Here is a 23100-nt window from a genome sequence, read left to right as displayed (position 1 = left end):
GTGTTTCGATACGAGGGCAATAATATAGATCGTGAAAAGAATTTTTCTCTCAACAATCAAGCTTGCATTTGATTGCCAATCTGAACAATTGTTATTTATTGTTAAACTGAGATAAAGAGGAAATGAATTTTTCTCGGCACAATCGAGCACGTATTTGCTGACTCAGCTAAGCAATTATTATTTATGATTGGACTGACATGTGTATGTATAGAGACAGAAGGGAAATCAATATTTCGTTAATAACAATCCTTATGTGAATACCTACAATTTTCTACGACGTTCAATAACATGCCTTAATGCTTCCCACATTTTTTCAAAAAATTGTTTTTGCACACTAGTAAATTTTTTGGTTTATTTATTTAATGTTGCTTCAACATCAAGGGTCATTAGCAACGCGGTACACATTCTCTTACAATATTTTATACATATTTGTATCTTTGATATATACTGGACAAGACCGGCGATATACTCCTAAGAACCTAACAGAATGGGTAAGGATCCAGGCAACTTAGCATTTTTCCTTTCATTGTCATATTTATTGCATTCTATTATTAGAAGATTCATGTTAACTGGTACTTTACATATACCGCAGATCGTGTATTCTTTTTTGTTTAACAAAAATGAATGGGTTATTTCGGAGTGCCCAATTCTGATTCTAGAAATTGAAGTTTGAATTTGACGGTTGTTTTTTCACACTGCCTAGTAAAAATTAATTCTTCTAAAATCTGGAAGAAGTTCAACTAGTTTGGTCGAATTTTGAAAGAGTTAGTTTTTGAAGGGAGTGTTGTTAATCTTTTGCAACGAATTTATGTTACAATTTTGCTGATTAAGCGGAGATGTAGTTGAGAAACGTGTCTAAATCGGATCGGCAACACCGGAGATACGGGCTGGCCGGTATTCTGCAGGATGGAAGCGCGTGATCTACTTAAAATCTTCTGAATAGCTCCTAAAGGTTTTGCAGCACCTTAATCATCCTCTTTAATGCGAGCGGAATCGTGTGCGCCGTATTGAATGGGAATTCTGAGATACCGCGTCGGAGCTTTTTATCGTGCTCTCGTTGGTTCTCGAGCAGACTCCTGCATAATTCATGGTATAAACAGCGTCAGCGATCCGCGAACTGGACGGGCAAAGATCCGTAATATCGAAGAGACTTCGGCACATAGCAAACTTCCACAGACACCGGAGGACTTCTCAGGTGGTTCCCGACTTTCGAAAAGAGGATTTCCTTCCCCTCCCGCAAAAGACCCAACGATCCGCAAACGATATCCATAACTTTGCCGGGGCTGCATCGCTTTGCATCGCCATCACAATTGTTCGAAACGCTATAACGCTTAACCATTCATAATCTGTCATTCTTTCGTCGTCCACATCCAAAAAAACAGATGAACGTGACTGTGAATTATTTCTGCGGATATTGAAAATGAAATATAACATTGCATGCACAGGGAGCGATTGTCTGTGTTTGTTTAAATAAATATTTTTGTTCGTCGCGTTACGTTTGCATGGACGAATACAAAATGATTACTCGTTTTTTTTTTATATATCTGGACGAAGTTTTAAAATTGAAAGTGTATATGCTAATAAAAATTAGTGATGGTTTTATTTCACGGAATTTTTCAGTATGATCATTCATCATGAAAAGTTCGTTCCGTTTGAATAAAACTCCGCATTCGGATATTTTGGTTATTGGAAAACGATAAAAGCAAAAACATTCGCTTGGATTTTTGCAGCAAAGTGTATTTTTTCCAGAGATCTACTAAAGATATGTTCCTATAGAAGAGCGTTACGACATCTCGTCAGATATTTCTATTTATATCTGAGGATCAGGAAAGAATGTCTTGCTCCATTAATGCAGTTTCCAATATCATGACCTGCAGGATTCCCATCGGAGAGTAGAAACTGTCTTGTGTATATGTAGATACAAGTAATGCAACTGTCATTTGACTAATTGAATTCTGTCAGCGTTCTGACAAATATCGCTGAAATTACCGCATCGACGTGCACGTGCCAAGCTGCAATCTCGTGAGAGTCTATGTATCTATTCTACAGAAATTTCACTGCCTTTGGGCCCGGTCGTCCTTTGTCGTCAATCAGCTAATTTTATCTACTCGTGCAGTCTATGGTAACAAAGCCATAATATCCAGCGACGGTTCGATCAGCAGGCCATAGATCGCTACAATGACACAAACAGAAATTATTATATAGAGTGTTTTTCATGATAGTGTTACGTCCTAAGGTGGACGTTTGAAAGATGAATAGTTTAATTTAAAGATTAGACTTGAGATACAACGCAGTTTTGAACCTACCTGCATTCACCGGCTTCGGTTCGGGTAATATAATTGACGATTTGGATTGGTGAAATCGAAGTTGGGTAAACTCTTTTTTAAAAATGATTTGAAGTTTTGATTTAAATAAAAATGGACAAGAGTATATTCCAAGTATCAAATTTCGGATAGATAGAGTTATTATGATTTTTTTAATAAATTGTTAGTATTTACCCATACGCAGCTTTTGCTCTCACAAACTCGAAAAAGGGAATAGCATTTTTTCCTTCGATGCCTCGATCTCGAGAAAATCGAATTTAACCCGCAAATGGTATCCTGGGTTTTTCCGTGACCCCAGTATTGTACGATAATTGGAAATATCAAGTTTCTGTAACTTGTTTAGAACATTTGCATTATTTAGTCTTGACTTAAGTATGTGAAAATATTTATATAGGTTTTTAGAAAGATTCTAGTACACAAGGGTTAAAAGCCCATGGTAATTGAATATTTGGGCGGTCTAAGAATTGAACACGAAACACACGATCCAGCCTATTTTCAAAACGATCTGTCTCATCGCTCGACACTTCCGCTGCGAATTATTTGCAAGCAAGATTGCGCCGGCCGCGCACAATGAAACGTTCTGCTTACGTTCTGAATAATTAAGGGGAACGTTTACCCTCGAAAATTATGTTTCCAACAGAAGCACTGTGAATAATACTCAAGTGCAAGTGTTCTCGTAAAATAATGGTCACAGCTGTTCGTAAAGCATTAATGAAGTCTGACGACTGAGCACGCTAATGCTGCTCGTGTGTATCCGTTACAGAAAAATGAAAATTGTAAATCACTGGGAATTACGCCCGGTGAGAATGAAGGAAACTTTCGTTGCCGGGATCGATTCGCCGTGGCTTGGAAAAATAAAATCACGTAAAGAACACCGAATTGAAAATCATTCTGGAAAGTATCGCGTTTGAACCGGCGATGAGGTAACGGCGTTTTCAAAGGCCGGCTCAAAGCGATTCTTTCGCAAACGTTGCTCCAAGGATTCGAGAAAGGACCCGATTCATAATCCGTATAAACTTCCCGGGAAACGAGTTCGCTGCAATTTTTGAATATTAATTTTTCAGCGCCGCTCCCGGGAACGGGAAGGTCAAAGCGTGTGTTTCGTGAAACTTGCGGAGGCTGGGACCTTTGACCCGAGGAACGCTGCTTGCATCTAACGTGTAACTCGAGTAAACATTCGGTATGACTGTCCCACGGTATACTTTTCAATCATAGTAGATATAAACAACATTTTAGGCGAAGAGGACCAGTTATCTCTATTTTTCTCTTCAGCAGCCACTTCAAATTATTCGCTAGGTTTAGTCAGCAAAAATTGATGCTTCAGGATTTGAATGGAGCCAGCTGCCAAAAATTGTGAAAGAAACAAGAAACGAGTGAAATGTTCCTTTTATGCAACCAATTAGAGGATCGTTATGCCGAAAATAAGCGAACGGTCTAAAACAGACGTGGATCGTCGAACTTGTTCAGGAAGATCGAACAAAGCACCGACAATAGCAGAAGAATGCGACGGCAGTTTCCAACACCGGTGAACCAGACTGTCGAAGCTAGTCGAGCATCATTATTAAGCTAATAACTCTCTAAACAAAGGAAACCGTCGTACTATTATTCTCCACTCGAATATTCCCCAGACAAGTGAAACCGTTCGTTATTGGCGAACTTGGGTCTCTCCGGCTTCTTGCATTCTGCACGCACATGTGAACTTATTTCCGTGTTTCCGTCAGTTTGACGAGTTGCTGGCCTTTCTTTTTGCCAACCGTGAGATTATTTTTGTTAACGTCTTCTTTCGCGTGACACGCGACAGTGCGACTGTTAGGTTTCGGAGGACTCTATTGTTTGGTCTGTAGACTGTAGAACAACGTTATCGGAACAACTTTCTGCCGTTGTTTCGTGGAAATATGTTTCGTGTCTTTCGGACTTGAAATTGCGAATTATTACGCTGACTCGGATACTCTTGTTTCATCACAATCAGGTATTTCCGAACGAATTCTACAATCGACTAGCACATTTCAACTATTGACCGTAGAAAGGTTCTCGGACTCGGTTCTTTGAAAATGTTTGCACATGTGCATCCTGCATATTTTTCTGCTTTTCCCAGCTCGATCCTTCATCTCGGTTCCCTGACCCGCCCTTAGGCAACACAATGAATCCCCATCTTATCTGCTCAAGATATCGTGCCTTCGATAAGAAGCTTTCCACCGAGATCATAAACTTTCTGCAAGCACAAAATTGGATCGGATTAAAACTTAACGCGGATCTCCGCATAATTGCGTTTCCAACAGTCTCCTCTTGTGACAATGAAACCAGCCTTCTTCTAATTACACGATGTTTGCTCTAGCGGAAGCGATTGTTAGCAGTGCTTCCACGGACGGTGGTATTAAAACGGATAGAATAACATTTCGAAGCTGCAGTTCCGGCCCGTATCTATTCCCATTATTGACTAATCGGCTGCTCCAAGAACAAATTTATCTGAAATAATCGTTTTAAAATAGCTTCGACTGGCTGGTCACAATTTCCAAATCGAATTAAATCGTAATCAAGCGCTCGGTATTTTTGTTTCGAGTCGTCAAATAGCTATAATCAGCCTATTACGCGAATTATAATTCCTTGAGGGGTTGAGCTCGCGTTCGAAGCGTGATCGTGCCGCCATTTAATTTTTAAAAGTTTGCCGGCTGCATTGTCGTCAGAAATGAAATGTAGAAGTTCCCGGGGGGAAAAGTTCGAATCTGCTTTCCATCTACGCGAGGACCGAAATTTCTGATGGAGGATTCGCAGGAAATTCCGCATTGTTATCGACGTTCTATCTGCCGCCGGACGTAACAAGAGGAATTGCTGTAACTTCTCGACAAGGGAAGAATGTCAAAGGCGAGACGAAGTAAGAAAATCGAAATCCTTCATTATTGTGGAAATGTCAAATCGGATTTGGATCGTGTTCCTGTTAACATCCGCGCTATCATCGACTGCAATGGGAACTCTTCGGCGCGAATACTTCCAGTCGAACGGTATAGAATTCGTTAAAAGTATTTAACTTTCTCGCATCGTCTCATTCTCGTCTTCGTGTTCCAATGACTTCTCAGCCCTTCTACATGCGCGACTTGTCTTGGCATTTTCTCTGACATCGCCCTCTCGAATTACTTCGATTCTTTTATTTGCGAAACAAAAGCAGAGTCTCCCACTCTGTCCTTCCCCTTCTACGGCGGTGTTCCCCCACGCTTCCGTCACGGAAACAATTTGCTTGAAACAATTGGCTTGTTTCTATGTTCTACGATTTTCTATGATTCTATCATTGAAACAATTGGCTTGTTTCTATGTTCCATGATTTTCTATGATTCTATCATTGAAACAATTGGCTTGTGATTAGCTAAAACATGATATAAATATTCTTGACTCAATTTTGTCTAAATGTCTTGCAAATACTGCATCGAGAGTTGTTCCTGATCTTGTTGTCGCGCTTCATTAGGATTATTTACCATTTCCAATCTTAATTTACTTCCAAACATTACTAGACTGCAAGAAGTTTCACTTCTGCCGCGCGTGGTGTTCCACGCGTATGTTTTTTTACTTACCTGACACCTGTCAAAATTTTGCAGGTTAGTTTAGAACAAGGGTTTGGATAATTGTTTATAAATCTTTCAGTCGGAACAAAATCCGATGAGAAACTGCATGTGAAAGTAGCTGGAGGTTGATTCTGTGTTATCCAATTGCAAACGTTCACAAATTAACTCTGGTTAATTAGTTATTAACAATTGTTGCGCGGGCTGATTGTTGCGGAAGCTCCCATAATGCGTAGGACAAGGAGGGTCGAACTGTGCGACAAGGACAGACATACATAACATACCACTTCTCCAAAATTGGTTAATAACTAACAATTTAAGCATCAAACCTGCATAAAACTGAAATGGGAATGTAGCCAAGGCTTCATTTTACATTCTGCAATCTTAAAAGTTCACCAATGAAGTCTTTAAAGTTAGTAAATTAATTATGAAAATATTACTTGTCAAACTATTCGAGGTTATTCGCGAAATTTCGTCACTTCCGTAACGCTAGAAAATTGTAGCCCTCTCAGCAAAGTAGTTTCATTTCAAAATCTCGAGAAATCCAACGCGTGTGAATGATTGTGTCACGAGAGTCCCTGGAAGCCGTAATTAGAGGAATGTTCTACTTCAGAAATAACTCGTGTAGTGCGAAACACAATCTTGCTTTGTTGGTTATTGATTATTAGCGGAACGATGCACGTGTACCTCGCTTCGATCCGCTTTATCACTAGGTCGCAGGCGCATTATGTAGATTGTTATGCTCTTAATTATGAGCCTGGGGTGGAGACACCTTATCCACTGTCAACCAACCTGCATCTGACGTACCATTGAGGCATTTTCGAACCCTGGAAAAGCGAGAGGGTGCACTCGCACTCGTCAGTTAGACAATATTTACGTATGCAGTGACTTGATAGTCTTTAAAAATATTAGCTAGAAATGTTTTAATACATTTTACAATAGAAAAGAAATCATCCCTATTAACAAAGTAATTTTTATTTTATTAATTTTTTCTGTGTTTCTCCTTTACCTCTTGATCATTTTTACTGGCACTTTCTACAACACTTTTTAACGTTCCTTAATCTTACTACATCCGCTTTACTATAAACTATACAAGCTTGCCTGTTGTTTGTACTTTCTGGAAACTGTCTGGCCGCCCCTACGTATTTTCTTTACCGATATCGTCGACTATAGTGTTCCTGTTTTCTTACAGGTCGTCCACGGCGTTCACGTGGATCCTGCACACGAAGTGAGAAAACGTAGCATCAGCCAACCACTTCGGATCCTCTTATCATACGACGAGAGCGTCTTCAGGTAAACTTCAGTTTTTTATAATCAAAAATATCGTAAAATGGTAGAACACCGTCTTCAAATTATTTTTCCTAAACGAAACCGACACAAGCTCGCACGTTCTATTTTACGAGAATATAAACTTGAATATTTACATATTCATATAACGCAGATATATAAAATTTTCATTTCACATATAATGCAATTCGATTTACTCGAAGTCTTTTTTTCTCTTTATTCTTCTTTCTCAGAAAATATACGCTGGGTCAACGGTGGTACTCTTCCCTATTATATATGATTAAAATATAATAAAACAACAGACAGACAGACAAGAAAGCGAGCTAATAAAAACGTGATAAAAATGGGAAAATATTAAAGATACTGCTAGTCGCCTCATTTCATGCAACAGCACTGTTCTTGTTTCTAATAAATACAATAGCAGGATGGCATCGCGTTATCTAGTACCATCTGTACGCGTTTCTTGTTACTTACGACTTATAATTATCCCGTGCATGTACCGGAGTCGACAATATGCAGCAATTTGGCTCGAATTTCATTCTTGTTATGCCAGCACTATCGCCGAGGATGTCGGGGAATTTGCTGGACTGCTATTGTTGCCAAAACTTCCCCTTGTTTTTACGTAAAACCCTGTGTGTTTCCACCTGCAGCGCGACATTGCGAATATTACGTATATCGATGATTTTCCACTTGCCTGGAGCGGAGAAAAAATCTGTCTCCATGCTTAACTGTACACGATCGTAATTAAACTTACGGATTTATGACAAACATGAATACGAGCGAGATCTGAACAGTAAAATGATTTGCATTAAGATCCGCTGTCTAATAATTACACCATAAAATAACCGGGAATATAACAAAAGGATGGTGTACGAGTACTAAAACTGGCTTAAACAACATAGAATTCAAAATACTAGTTACGGCGCGAACTATATTTTCTTGAAAGAAACTAAAATGGCTTATATTTCATTATTTTATATTTTATTCGCATTGCAATAATGCGAAATAATAAATAAAAGAAAATGTTTGTTCAGAGAATAGAATTTTTGAAGTTTTATAAACTTCGCCATAGAAACGCTCGGAGCGCTAATATAGGAGCGGTACGAATTTTTCTTTTTGGTAGATACGAGAATAATTCTTTCCGAGCGTTCTCTGTTCGGGATCGCGCGTCATATTTCAATTTCATCAAAACGCGCGACACCGTTCCCAAAAAGTGGTCCGTTTCTCGTGAAAAATGACCTTGGAGCCAGTCCGCTGCTATTATCCCAGTTTGACACAACTATATCGCCGGGAAAGGTGTGCCCTTTCGCTCGCTCTCGTGACCTGTTTCAGTCGCAGTGTTCGCTATTATCTAAACTGTGATCACGGACTCCCTCGTTACATGTTCGCGTCCAGGATCCGTGCTTCTGGCACACAGTGAATTTAAAACGGAATATATTAAAAGCGAACTGCCCGAAGGTGTGAAATGCGCGAAACTATAAACGAACCATAAACATGCATATTAGCATTTTTTTCTGCGTGATATCATACTACTAAACCTTTGACGCCGCCGTTGTGTCGGCGTTGCATTTCACCCGCCATTTTTATTCTGCACGCTAAGCTGACTCTTCAAAGGATCATTGTAACTTTTCACTAATTATTATTGAACAAATTTCGATATGGGTAAGAGTCGATGTGCAATCAATTAAGTGAGATTTCGCAATTTTAACATTCAATTTGGAATTTCTCTTAACCCTTCGTTGCATAGTGTATCAAGCTTAAAATGTGCTGTGTACCTCTTTTACTTGAACTCCTGTATTTTGAGCCTATCTCATATATACATATAATTGCAGTTTTCACTACTTCTATATTTGGATAAAACATTTCTGGCAACCCTAATGTACAGTAAGGAGCATAACTGATTCCACACACTTTAAATCAGAACAACTTTTTTATGAATGGACCATACGACTTCAATTTCTTTGTAAGGCTAGAAGAATTAGTTTAGTAAATGATGTGTAAAAAATATGTTGATGCATTTGGACGGAATTGTGAACAACAATAGTAAAAATTGATTTTTCTAACTTTTTTAGCTGGGCCAATAACGAAAATTCAAAAGACGTGTCTGGTCAACTGGTATAAATTATATATGCTCTGCAAATTTCACTGAAATTAGCTAATTGGTTTGCGAATTATAAACGATCAAAAGTGGTAATTTGTAGTGTACCATAAAGTGGCAAGTTTTACCATTTTTGATCGTTTATAATTCGTAAACCAATTAACCAATTTCAATGAAATTTTCAGAGCGTATATAATTTATACTCATATATACATAATTGCAGATTTCACTACTTCTTCTATATTTGGAGAAAACATTTCTGGCTACCCTAATCATATCTGATACAGTTAACAAATCTGGTATATAGTAAACTAAGAATGTGCTTCTTACTATTCTACACATTTTATCTTATTTGATAAAATGTTGTTTTAATTTTTTTAAATATTTTTCCCTTAGATAAAACACAAAAACTGACCTTCTTCCAATTTTTTCATTCCAATTAAAAGAATCATACAGTGAAGGGTTAGGAACTAATGTTGAAGGCAAGCAAAAATTACACTGTCCAACAAATTTCAACTTTTTAAAAGTATTTCGATTCCCACTATGCGATTCTTATAGAGTTTTCCGCGCTGATTCCGAATCTGGTTTTAATTTTTTTCCTATACGTCCAGTTTTTGAGAAAATGGAGTTTAAAAAAAAGACATATTTTTCAACTTTAAACAAATATTGCGATGTTATTATAAAAGATATTGAATTGTTCTTTACAGCAAAAGATTCTGTAGACTTTCCCGAATACAGTGATATCCAATATTAATACATTATGATTGTTTAAACATGTTTAAACAGTGATTAAAGATGGAGATGCACCACTTTTGCACCAATTTTTGCGGATATTTTCGAATTTATCTCAAAAAATAAGGGTCCAGCGAAAAATTGAACTATACTACGCGAAAGAGCAGACTTTTATCTTGAGAAACCCCCTGTGAAGTTTGCATGGTCGACGTTTTCTTCGAACCAGAAAGCAAAATATCTTCGCCCGACATGAGTTGACACCAGTGGCGCTCACCACCAGAACGGTCGTTCGTCGCTCCGTATCCCGTCGCTGCGCCGCACAGTGGTCTGAGAGCGGCAGAAAACGGCAAAAACCCTAGGAAAGCTTTATTTCGGGGAAAATCTCGACAAAAAATGTTTGTAATTATGAATTTTTTGTAAATACATTAAAAAATAGGTAATAAATTAATAATAAATAATAAATTTTACACTTATAAATTGAATATAAAATAAATTTAAAATGAAATATAATTCAATTTAAATTAAAGATAATAAAAAATGATTCCTCTCCATATAAAATAACTACTTAATTTAAAAAGCAATAATTTCATGTCAATTAAAATAAAATGAAATAATTTCATGGAAATTTATTATGTACAGTATACAGGTAAGGTTTATTTACATTTTGATCACGAAAAATAATAAATAAATTAAAAAATAATTAATAGAATAATAATAAATAATACATTTTACACTTGTTTTTACATACAGTGGGTAACGGGTTCGCACAGGTTCTTTCAATAGTATGCATTGTGAGAATTGTTAACACGATTTTTCAAATATTTCCGATGATCTGACAAAAAATTTTCAAACGAAAGTTTATCAGTGTTCACTTTTCTACAAACTTCAATACAAAAAATTAAAGAAAAATCTTGTTTTGTATAAAAAATGAAGGTTATCTCAATTTTTTAAATATTAACATATATTTTTTACTTCATAATATTTTAACTGATATCAAGACGAATCCAACGACCTATAATAATATAACATTAAACCTTGAAATAACGCTACAATAGTTTTGTCAATGTTCGGAACGTCAAGTGTTTCAGAAAGCGGAGCGTTCTTTGACGCGTTCTCGACGACATTTCATGAGATAAAACCCAAAGCCGCAGGTTATCGCAGCTGAACTTTGCATTTATTGTTTACTTAGATATCTACAAACGCTATTTTGCCATTGGCACGTTGGCGCAGTTTGGCGCAAGAGAGATATCGTCTTTTAAACTTCATTAACGTTGCTCTTTTCCCCGTCTAATAGCATTATTTGCAAAACTACTCGAAAAAATTAAAAATAAACATTTTTCGCGGTTTACTCCGGGTCTTCATCCTTGAAGGAAGCCAGAAAAGGAAACATTACTTACATTACTATTTTTACAGGCGCATACGGTTTCTTCAAACATGCGCTTGAATTTATGCTGAAAACTAGGTATGCTTAGCATGGCCAACTTTATGACGTTCTACAACGTTTGAATTTACTCTCTTACTAGTCAAAAATATAAAAAATTTGGTTTTTTAAGAATCTTGAAAATATGGGGTTTTTGCCGCTCTCAGACTACTGTGCGCCGTATCCCGTCCCGAGCGCCACTGACGGAAACTCATGTCGCGCGAAGATGTTTTGCTTTCTGGTTCGAAAAAAACGTCGACCATGCAAACTTCACAGGGGGGTTTCTCAAGATAAAAGTCTGCTCTTTCGCGTGGTATAGTTCAATTTTTCGCTGGACCCTTATTTTTTGAGATAAATTCGAAAATATCCGCAAAAATTGGTGCAAAAGTGGTGCATCTCCGTCTTTAATCATTGTTTAAACATGTTTAAACAATCATAATGTATTAATATTGGATATCACTGTATTCGGGAAAGTCTACAGAATCGTTTGCTGTAAAGAACAATTCAATATCTTTTATAATAACATCGCAATATTTGTTTAAAGTTGAAAAATATGTCTTTTTTTTTAAACTCCATTTTCTCAAAAACTGGACGTATAGGAAAAAAATTAAAACCAGATTCGGAATCAGCGCGGAAAACTCTACAAGAATCGCATAGTGGGAATCGAAATACTTTTTGGCTGTTGGACAGTGTTATCGTTACCCGAACTTCGCTAATGTAATTTCGTGCAAAAAATATTACAACATCCAACCCTCGGTCTTTCGAAAGGATGACTCTCACTCCCGAACTACTACGGCACTTTTGAATGGAATTTTCTCGAAAATCCTTTTCTTGTAGTAAAATAGAATGAGGAACGGAAGCTGCGTTTCTTCCTTTGCAATTTTACGAACTCGAACAACTCCGCGGAGTATGAAAAACTTTTTTCCACAATGGTCACACGTGGGACAAGAGCAGAGTCGTTTGAATTCGTAATATGGCAAAAGTAAAAAAGCAACTTCGGTTTTCGTATTCGTCTCGATGTAATCTCCCGGGAAAAATATTTGACTATCCGCACGGTCTCTCTCTCGCCCCCCGGAGCTTTTAAAATCATAGATAATAAATAACCTTTTAAAAACAGTAAAATTCGAGGATGTTCGAGCAGAGACTTTGCCCTTTGGTACGAGTACAGGCAGAACGTTGCAAAATATTTTTATGTGAAGTTACGAGAGCTCAATTTGTTAGTTGTGACCTTTCGCTTGTTTAACTTCGTGGAACGCTGTATTTTAATGCAATTTGCACCGCGTCTTTATATAGAATCAACTTTTCCATTGTTCATCCTGTATACCCAAAGATTTATTGAATACTTCCCCTTTAGTGCAACTTCGCAGCCTCGATCAATTTTTATATAAAAATTTTGAAGATGTCTTCGGACGTAGCAATAGTGTATTTTAACACTATTTCCACCGCATTTTTGTGTAGAATCATCTTTTCCATTGTTGAACACCAGTTCATCCTGTATACTCAAAGATTTATAGAATACTTCCCCTTTAGTGCAACTTCGCAGCCTCGATCAATTTTTGTACAAAAATTTTGAAGGTATCTTTGGATATAGAAATAGTGTCAATGTTGGGATATTTTCGGTCCCGTTTTCAAACGTCGCACAGTGGGGTATTTGGCCTGAAAAAAGTGGAAAAAAACTATTGTAGCGTTATTTATAGGCTCAAGGTTATAATATTATATATCGTTGGATTCGCTTTAACATCAGCTACAACATTATGAAATCCAAAATACATTTTAGTATTTGAAAAATCAAATTTACCTCAATTTAAAAAAAAAAAATTTTTTTTAACTTTTATATATTGAAATTTGTAGACGACTGAATACTGTTCCTCTTTTGTTGGAAACATTTTTTTCTCAGATTATCGAGAACCCCTGGAAAAGCGAGGCGATAGTGGAATATTTGCACTATTGTAACTTGAAAAGTATTTAAGAAAAAAATATTTTATTATAGCGTTTTGGATAGCTCTGAAAACAAGCTAGATGAATATGCAATAAAAAATAGGGTTTTCTATTTAAGAAATTGAAGATGACCTTCGCGTGATTTTCAAACGACTATCCAAGGTCAAATCAATGACGCCATTTTATGGCCCCCTCGAAACCATACAACTTTTGTCAGAAACATTTTTTAACCAAAATGCTTAATTTCGAAGATATACGTCTGTTTCACTTTGAATGACTCACCCGGCATATTATAAGAACATTTTAAAATTATTACCATGAATTTTCATCCGATAACACATCAGAAATTTCTACCTCGGATAATATTTCTTCTTCATTTGAGGCCAAGCGTAGCCTAACATGCAGGCGTACGCGAAACGCTGTTAAACGCTTAATACTAAATTAGCTATCAAATTTGAATCCGGACATATCCGGAATCAAACTTTGTTGGCTTATAATCACGAATCTTTACCGAATGTAATGACACCAAAAAGAGCACTCAATAAAGCTTTATACTATAACAAAATTGTCAATAAAGTTTTGTCATTTTTAAAAAGCTTACAGAATGATTGGTAACATTCAAATATTAATAACTATGCTAATTTAGATGATAACAAAATAAAATCTATGCGAAAGTGCTCTGTATACCTATCTGAACAACTTTTGTAATACAAGAATTTACAGAATTTTCCTTCAAACACTTGAAAATCGCCAATGAACAGACGCTGTCTTAGAGACTGTTTAAGAACGCTAAGCGCGCTTTAAAATCTCACGACTTTCGATGAAGTTTACTACTTCACGGGTGTACAAATAGAAAAAATAATATTGCAGCCTTATTCTTCAGACCTTTAACTACAACGAACAACAAAAATTTTATGCCATACGCAAAAATTTAGAAGTCGAATTTTTTCCACTTTTTCGGGCCAAATATCCCATTGTGCGTCGGTTCGTAAGATCGGAAGTTCACGAGCGTTTCGAGCGCTGCCCTTTCCACCTAGCATTTACGTTGTTGCTATGCTCGGGTTCATAAGGTTTGGCCACGTGCATACTTTGGCCTTTATAATATAGACCAACAGGCACCCGAAGGAGCACGTTTCCCGACTCCGCCTGTAAGATAACCGATTAGCGACTGTTTAAACTTAGACAGTATGTAGTTGTGCAGATTATACACCGCCTCTCCGCGTGTATGCACGTTTCGTACATAACCAGCAGATGTTACGAGAGCGGAACTATGTGTAAACAAGCTCTATAACAGAGATCACTTGTTCATTATCTCGAACCTGACAAAATGATACGACCACGTGTACGGGCGGTGATTTTTGCGAGAAGTAAAATATTCTTTTTGAATACAACATTTAGTTTCCGAGATAAAAATTCCAACGTACAACGGAAAACTGTGTCACGAACAAACAAATTGACACGAGGGACGGTTGAGGGTTAAATTCTTTTAATTAACAAATGCATAAAATCCGCGATCTAAATAGTTATCGGTGGTAGTTCAGCATCGTTATTCGGTCAACTGGATAGAAGTCGTGTCGGTCAATATCAATTTTCGCAGTGTCTAAGTAGATTTATACGTACACATCGGTACATTTATTCAATATTGGGCTCCATCCGGAACAGATACAAACATTTGGCATGGCTCCACTCGAGCCCCGGCATGGCATGGAACCTTTACAAATATCGTGAACGGTCACAGGTGAATTCGAAATTGAATAAGGCGACGTCACTCTCGAAACGAACCGTACACACGAATGGAGCCCGCGGTTCGTCTGGCGCGTGGCCAAGTTTTTCGGCCGACGGGCTCGACGGGAATTTTAACGCTTTCTGTTCCATTGGATGCTGCTATCACCGATCTCCTGGGAGACATCGCCCGAACGTGCAAATACCGACGATATCGATGGATCCGGCTTCGCTGGTTAATTCTCCGGCATCGCGTTCTTTCTCCTCTCTCTCTCTATCTCTCTCTCTTTTTTTTCCGTTCGCTGTATATGAGCGACACGGGATTAATTATCGATAACGAGGAAACACAATTAATTACCGGGGACAGTCCGATCGGCTAGAATGGAAGTTACAGTTCCCGATCAGCTGGAATGAAAATCTCGCTTTATTAGGCCGCGTGGTCAATGGAACGTATTCCGCGTATCAATTTCGCTACGTTTCGAGATATTGCCGCGCGCGAACACCTCGACAAATGGTTTTCAACTGAGCGCGATCGTGCGAATTACCACTTGTTTTATCAAAGAAGGCACCTGAAACATCATATCGTCGTCATAATAAGTAGATTGGTGAATGTCAAATAACCATTATTTTCCACAGGTTTATGATGTTGAGGTACTAAGATGATTTTCATCCCTGCTTCAGTTTTTGTTCACATATTTAATTCTACTTTTAAAGGAAGTTTGTTTCAGTACGATTAAAAAATAACATATCAATGATAACGTCATGTGTTGTTTGGTCAAAATGTATGCATTAGTGAAATGTTTTAGTTGAATGTTACTGTTACAAATCCGACATTCCATACGCAAAAACCTCATAGTTGTTCGCTATACTCCCATGTTGCCAGTCTAAAGTGAACACGACCGCGGTGGACAGCTTTCATGATGATTGGTGTGTGTGTGTGTGTGTTGTTTCTTTCGAAAAACAAGCTAGAGAAACACCGAAACTTTTATATTAAACCTATGGCAACGGTAAGTTGGTCTAATGTGAAGTAAATGCGCCGAAAACATTCAAGATTTTCGTTTTTTTAACAAGAGATTTCGGTCTCTTCTTTATGCTTTATGCACGATGTTCGGTTCGTCTCCTTTTAAAATAAAGTCAAACATCTACAGTTTCCCACAACTTCCATTTTCTTTGCAAAGTGTCTTCTACAGGACAATGGAAAAAAAACGTTGAATAGTTTTCACTTGCTGCATCACATCAGACCAATTAAACATTGCCATAAGTATTACAGCTGTATCAATCTGCGCGCGAAAAGAGCGTTTGTTGATTAGCTTTGTACCATTTGTCCATATATCAAGACTTAGAAAACGTGTTCGTGTCGCAATGTCTGCCGCGGCACATTCACCTTGACATCTCGATAAAAAGGCGACCTTGAGCAAAACATTCTTCTATGGTTACGCGAGATCGTTGCAATAGTTTATTCAGATTTCTCGGATTTTTCTTGTCCGGTGTTTCCTTCGAACGAATTCATTCGAGTAATTCAACAGGAACGAATGGAGAATCAGTTGGATGATATTTAAGGGGTTGTTTACGGGTAAATAAGGTGCCCCATGGGTAGAAGAATCATGGTAAACGCAGTTTAGAAACTTGTGGACTAATACTCTCGAAGTTTTGCCTCCCTGAGCCGTTGAACTTCCGGTTCGGAGGTTGAGAGTTACTTCGCGGGGATTCCAACCGTCATAAAACCTATTCGAGGCGGAACATATTCTATTCACGACATGCCGTGCCGCGAGTTCACTCGAGAATTTACGACAACGACTCTTAACATGAAACCCGTGGAGCAACCCGTCATTAAGTTATGTTATAGTTGTTTCAACTATTGGCATTTGCGTGGTGTTTAATTTGCGTCGAGCATGTGCGTGGACACGCGAAGCATCAAACACAAGAATGTTTAACTGTTGTTTAAGTCAGAGATTCCGCGTAAAATAGGATACTAGACGATCTAGATACAATGGTTTTCTTAGATCCAGGCTTTACTGTAATTAGTATCACGTTTGTTTTATATAATATACATAGGGTTGCCAGATCTTCTACATTTGATATGAGTCTTCTATATTTGAACTTGATCTCCTATATCATATTTGAATTTTCAAAAATCTTTGTTTGAATAAAAATGTTTAAAATGAACTCCTATATTTTGAGCCTATCTCATATATGTATACATAATTGCAGTTTTCACTACGTCTTCTATATTTGGATAAAACATTTCTGGCAACCCTAAATACAGTGGCTCACGAAAATATTCGAACGCTTACGTTTACAAATTTTAATGAATAAAATAATATGTACTAAACTAATCTGTATAGAACAATTTGGTATCTATAGTAAGGGGGAAGTCTCAAGATTATGTCAGTAAAATTTGAAAAGGATTCAACAACGTAGGCAGAAGTTACGATATATTTATTAGAAACACGCATAATAAGTGACTCACAAAAGTATTCGAACGCTACATACATTATTACATTATTTAATGTTAATATTTTTTGTTGGACCACCTTTAGCAGCAACGATGTGTCTCAATCGATGTTCCATACTATAAACCAATGATTTTGTAAAAGTACACTCAATGGAATTCCATACTTCTATGATTTTTTGTTTCAATACCCCCCTCCTTTGAAGTTATTTCATATTTATTTCATCTTTTTCCGATTTGAGCTCGTAACTTTTCAATTGGATTTATGTTTGGACTTTGCGGTGGAGTAGTTAACATATGTGGTGTGTTACATATGATCCAATCTTTCATAATTCCTGCAGTATGCTTGGTATCGTTATCTTGTTGGAAGTGGAAGTCTTCCAATATAATCCTAATTTACGGGCACTTTCTTTAAGGGGTTGTTCCTTAAAATATTTAAATACTTATATTTATCGAGTATTCCATCAATGAATTCCAAATTCCGGTGTCACTTGCTGTCATGCACCCCCACACCATAACCGATCCACCTCCGTGTCTCACTGTTTGGTGTAAATTTTTAATCTCCAATTCCGTCTTTGGTTTTCTTCAAACATAACTTTGACCATCTGAGCCAAAGATGTTAAATTTAGACTCATCCGAAAAGATGACTTTATCCCAGAAAAAATTATCTTTATTGCAAAAGCCAGTCTTTTTTTCGATTTACCGCATTAATATACGACTTCTTCCGTGGTACTCCGCCATGAAAATCATTATTTCGTAAGATTCGTCGACATAATTCGGGATGAACTTCTTTGTGAAACATATCAGCTACCATATTTGTGAGTTTAGGAGCGGATATAGTAGGAGCTTTTTTTATTTCACGAATGATATAATTTTCTGTTCTCTTTTAATTAATTTCTTTGGTCGACCTGATCGAGCGTTGTTCGCAATTGTTCCTTCATTTTTTGATTCTTTAATAATATTATGTATTGTAGACTTACTTCTGTTTACAATTCCTGCAATCTCGTTATACGATTTTCCATCCTTATGCAATCGAAGTATCATTTCTCTTTCACACTTTTGTGTTTCTGACTTTTTAGTCTTCATTTTAACTACTACTGTGCACAGTTCTACGTTGCTGTTACGGAGACGATGCCTTAACATCAGTTGAACGTACCAATGTTTTCATTTAGTAGTAATGTGCACATTCCTTTCTAAGAAAGATGAAAACTTATCAACAGCGTTACAGCGTTCGAATACTTTTGTGAGTCACTTATTATGCATGTTTCTAATAAATATACCATAACTTCTGCCTACGTTGTTGAATCCTTTTCAAATTTTACTGACATAATCTTGAGACTTCCCCCTTACTATAGATACCAAATTGTCCTATACAGATTAGTTTAGTACATCTTATTTTATTCATTACAATTTGTAAACGTAAGCGTTCGAATACTTTCGTGAGCCACTGTATACACAAAATTAGGGTGTATTTGAGTCACCATGAATTGTATATGAAGTGTATATTATACCATGAAATTCCATTTTTCAATTGTATATATTACGTCACGGAAGCCATTCCTATTCGTTTTTTAAAAACAAATCACTATCTGGATTTAGAACTTTTTGCCAGTGTTCATAATTCCATCTTCCCGCTTTCTGTTGCATAAAACCTAGACAGGTGCATTTTGCAGGTCTCCGGGGAATCAAAGTTTTTATCATCGTGCGGGTTTTGCGAGGATTTAGCAAATAATCTGTAGGTGCGAGATTACGCGAATATGGAGGGTAGAATATGAAGTTAATTTAAAGTGGAACGAGCCGTTATGTTATCAAGTGAACAATTTTATTATTTTACATTCAACATTTATCTGAATAATTTTAATAAATTGATTACATTTAAACTTTTCTAACGCTTTTGCTGTTGGTGTTTTTATTTCTTCACTCTCTGAAAAATAAAGAAAATTTGTGATCTAGTAACGGGTACAAGGAATCTCGACATATCAACCTTTATGTTAATGTTTTAAATAGATTACTTTAGTAATTTTTCTAGAAACTCTAATTTAACAAGAAACAATCTTAAATTCCTTTGACGTTTTCAGGTTTTTTTTACTGCGTTTTGTTGCTGTTAGTGTTTTTATTTAACAGGTACAAAGAATCTCGACATATCAACTTTTACGTCATTAAATAGATTACCTTAGTAATTTTCCTAGAAACTCTCATTTAACAACAGACATTCTTAAATTCCTTTGACGTTTTCAGTTTTCTTTACTGCTTTTTGTTGCCGTATAATGCGCAGTGTAGCAACGAGCACGACAAATCTTGACGTTTCACCTTTAATTTCATTAAAAATATTCTCTTCCAAAGAAGCGCCATAATTGCAACCCCGTGAAATATTGCAAAGTATCGCGACCGTGTGCTGGTGTGTGGTCGCCGTTGAACGTTGCACTGTGGCGGTGATGCTATCTCCATTTAAATGGCCGTTCTATACGCCCACTGTTGACATCGCGGGGATCGTTCTACTTACTGTTTGCCAGTTATAATGAAATGCAGAATATGTGGTCGTTATGGTCGTGCTAGAGGACGTTGTTACCGGAATTATATTTCCGCTAGCATGCAGTGCGTTATTAGCAGTTCTAGGGATTTGCGTTCTACTGGCACTCTTCTACGAATCTTGATAACAATACTTCTCGTTTAACGCACGCGATACCTGCACCATTTCGATGTACCTACGAATAAACGACGCCACTTGCGAACGATATGCAACGAACTCGTTTCGAAGAATGCAACACTCGTGACCAATAATGCTAATCTCGAAAAAATACGGGGCCACAATGTTCACAACGAACTGCCGTACTCCGAGTTTCGAGAAATCAGAACTGAGTCAAACAGAGAGTTAAAGAAATTATTTGCTGTTAGCTGGTTTTCATATTTTCATCACCATCATCTCTTTCTAACTCGTTGAAAATATCCCTGCCGAAGTTCAACTCTGCGTGAGAAATAATTTGGCGAAAGGAGAAATGGATATTAAGTACAGTTTTCTTTCTATCTTTCGAAGCTATAAAATCATGACAAAGTGAGCACGTGCCTGGCAAACAACTCCAACAAAGTTAATTAACTCTCTCGAGTGTAGCATCAACCTCGATCAATCCTTCTGGATTCATGGAATTTTTAAACAGTATCTCGATTGCGTTACAGAAAGAAAAATGTAATGAGAAAATGGATCCGAAAGGGACCTCAGAAACGTGGCACGATTAATAAAACAAAGAGAAATGAATGTCAGCTCGACTTCGGAACATTTTGATTTTGCATGAAGTTCTACAAAATTGATCGAATTCGCGTCTCTACAGAAACAGGAAAATATGAATAGCAACCATTTAAATAGTAGCAAATATTGAAAATGCAATGGTTCCATTAAATTATATTTAATATTTGTGTTTAACATTAATTCTCCGTAGAAATGGTAAATAGAAAATTAGTGGGATTATTTCATTTAACTCCACAAATAGTTACATCTATAATTACCTGCTTTACACTAGAATCCCTCATGAAAGGGTTACTTTCTTGAAATGTACTTTTCCCGAAAAAGGAGCGTCGCGAAGTACGGAGCCGGTTGTGAAAGTTTCGGAATTCCGGAACAGGCATTAACCGATTCAGGAACATAAGTCGATGTTTAGTTACGAGGCGTGAGAAAGTCGTTACCGTGGCAAACCGTTTGTGAAATATCACTGCATCCGATGTTTTTCAAAGGCTGCAGCTTTTCGTAGGGCAGCGCAGGCGGCGGCCTCGGCGCTGGTTGCAACAGCATCAAAGGGTCGTCCTAATTGGTCGTTTACATTTTCGCGTGTAAATTGTACATTGCGCCCATGGATCCCTCTCTCGCCCTTCGCCGTCCCTTCGCGCTCCCTTCCACCGCCTCAGCCTTCGTTTCGGTCAATGTTTGCCCTGGCGCAATGGTAAGCTGCAACCGTACGGTTTTAGTTGAAATGCCTCGGAGCGGCGCTGCACCGTCCACGTAAATTCGCCGGCACACCGCGTACATGATCGTAAATTAACCATAATATTCATATATGCTTATCGACACTGTTAATTACATCACACTAATGGCTCTAAGGGCTGAATCTATAGCTTTGGGAACGGTCGACGTTTGCCAACGAGTCCGCCAGGAAATCGACAGGTCGAAATGTATTAGGTTGTTACACGCGAAATGTCCGATCTTTAATATTAGATCGTTCCGAACATTCTGCGCACTGCGTAGCTCTGGAGGCTGCCATCTTTTATTCTCACGAATTAGGCATTCTGGAAGTAGTAAGCGCCGCACAGTGTACCGGAATCCGATCTTTTTGGACAAAAATCTGCCGACAACTCAGTTTTTCATCGATTCAATTGGAATTTTTTTTTTTAAATGTTCTTGAAGGACACTATACTTTGATGACGTGCTTAAAATCGTTAACTGTCACAATCAAGAATCCTTATCTACAAAGCCCAATAACTCCGATACTTCATCCGCAAGACAAGAAATCTGATTCTGTGAAATTGAAAGAATATTGTTCGGAGACGGCAAATTATGTATTAAAACTTATCCATACATTAGTATGGAACAGTTTTTCTTTATTGTATACAAACATCTACGACATTGTGACTTATTTCCAGCAAGCCGCATATTCTGAGCTCAGAATGTTTTGATATTATACGTTACAGACGAAAAATTTTACATGCGTCATTGAGAAATTAAAGATAGCACACCTGGGCCATCTTTTTGACGGGGAGTGTAGGATTATAGAAATAACAAGATTAAAATTTATATTTTGTGCGATTTTTGCTATAATGGAGTCAAAAAATATGTTCAATAAATTCCCATGAAACACCTTTACAATTTCAATAATTGTCGAATGAAACATCTAAAATGGGTGATTTGATCCCTCGCGGTAGGTTTAGTGTTAAACACGGTGTGATCGACGATTTTTATCATAAGAGTCATGCTATCGGCAGGGACCAGCCAACGCGTCTGCTCATGGCTGTCCGTTTCTACTTGTCGTATATACTAACGCGTGCTCGACGAATTCTGAAGCTTAATTTCCTTGTCATTTATTTTTTGACTGCGTCGTGGGTGATGACAGTTCCGAATCAACGTGAAAATATCTTCTGTAGTCTGTACGTATTCCCCTATCCTTGAATTTGCTACTCTTCAATCTCCCGACCGTATAAACACCGCACGCACATGTAATATTAACTTTAAACCAACAAGAACGTAAACCAAACATACAATGCTTGTTTACTTTCGATATTTCGTATAGACAAGTCCACATAAACATTGCCTACATAAATTTGCTTTCAGTGGGATGTTTATGAACGCACCTGTGTCGAGAACTCGATTAATTTAAGTAAACAAACTCGCATTAAAATCGAACAAATAATTCCTTTTGATCTAAATATTGATTCTGCTGTGTTTGCAAGTCAATCAGATCGAATAAATCATTCCACCTTAAGGATATCGTCGTTCTTTCTCTTTTAGTTCATTCTACTACGTTTACGAAGGAATTTCCTTTTGTTTGAGATGTTAATTATACTACATTCAGAACGCAGTCAACTTCAATGAA

At 37.4% G+C, this 23100-nt stretch overlaps 1 protein-coding gene across 2 annotated transcripts in view; it reads left to right on the top strand.

The window, feature by feature from the left end:
- Positions 1-23100, top strand: part of Invadolysin (leishmanolysin-like peptidase, invadolysin) — a 139890-nt gene that overhangs the window by 72861 nt on the left and 43929 nt on the right. For both annotated transcript variants that reach the window (XM_076424402.1, XM_076424401.1), the window contains exon 3: positions 7068-7168. In XM_076424402.1, the coding sequence (XP_076280517.1) occupies positions 7068-7168 (101 nt within the window). The remainder of the gene's footprint in view (positions 1-7067; positions 7169-23100) is intronic.

Source organism: Lasioglossum baleicum, chromosome 5 (assembly GCF_051020765.1).
Source record: "Lasioglossum baleicum chromosome 5, iyLasBale1, whole genome shotgun sequence".
Classification (NCBI taxonomy): domain Eukaryota; kingdom Metazoa; phylum Arthropoda; class Insecta; order Hymenoptera; family Halictidae; genus Lasioglossum; species Lasioglossum baleicum.
This window is presented reverse-complemented; position numbering and strand designations above follow the sequence as displayed.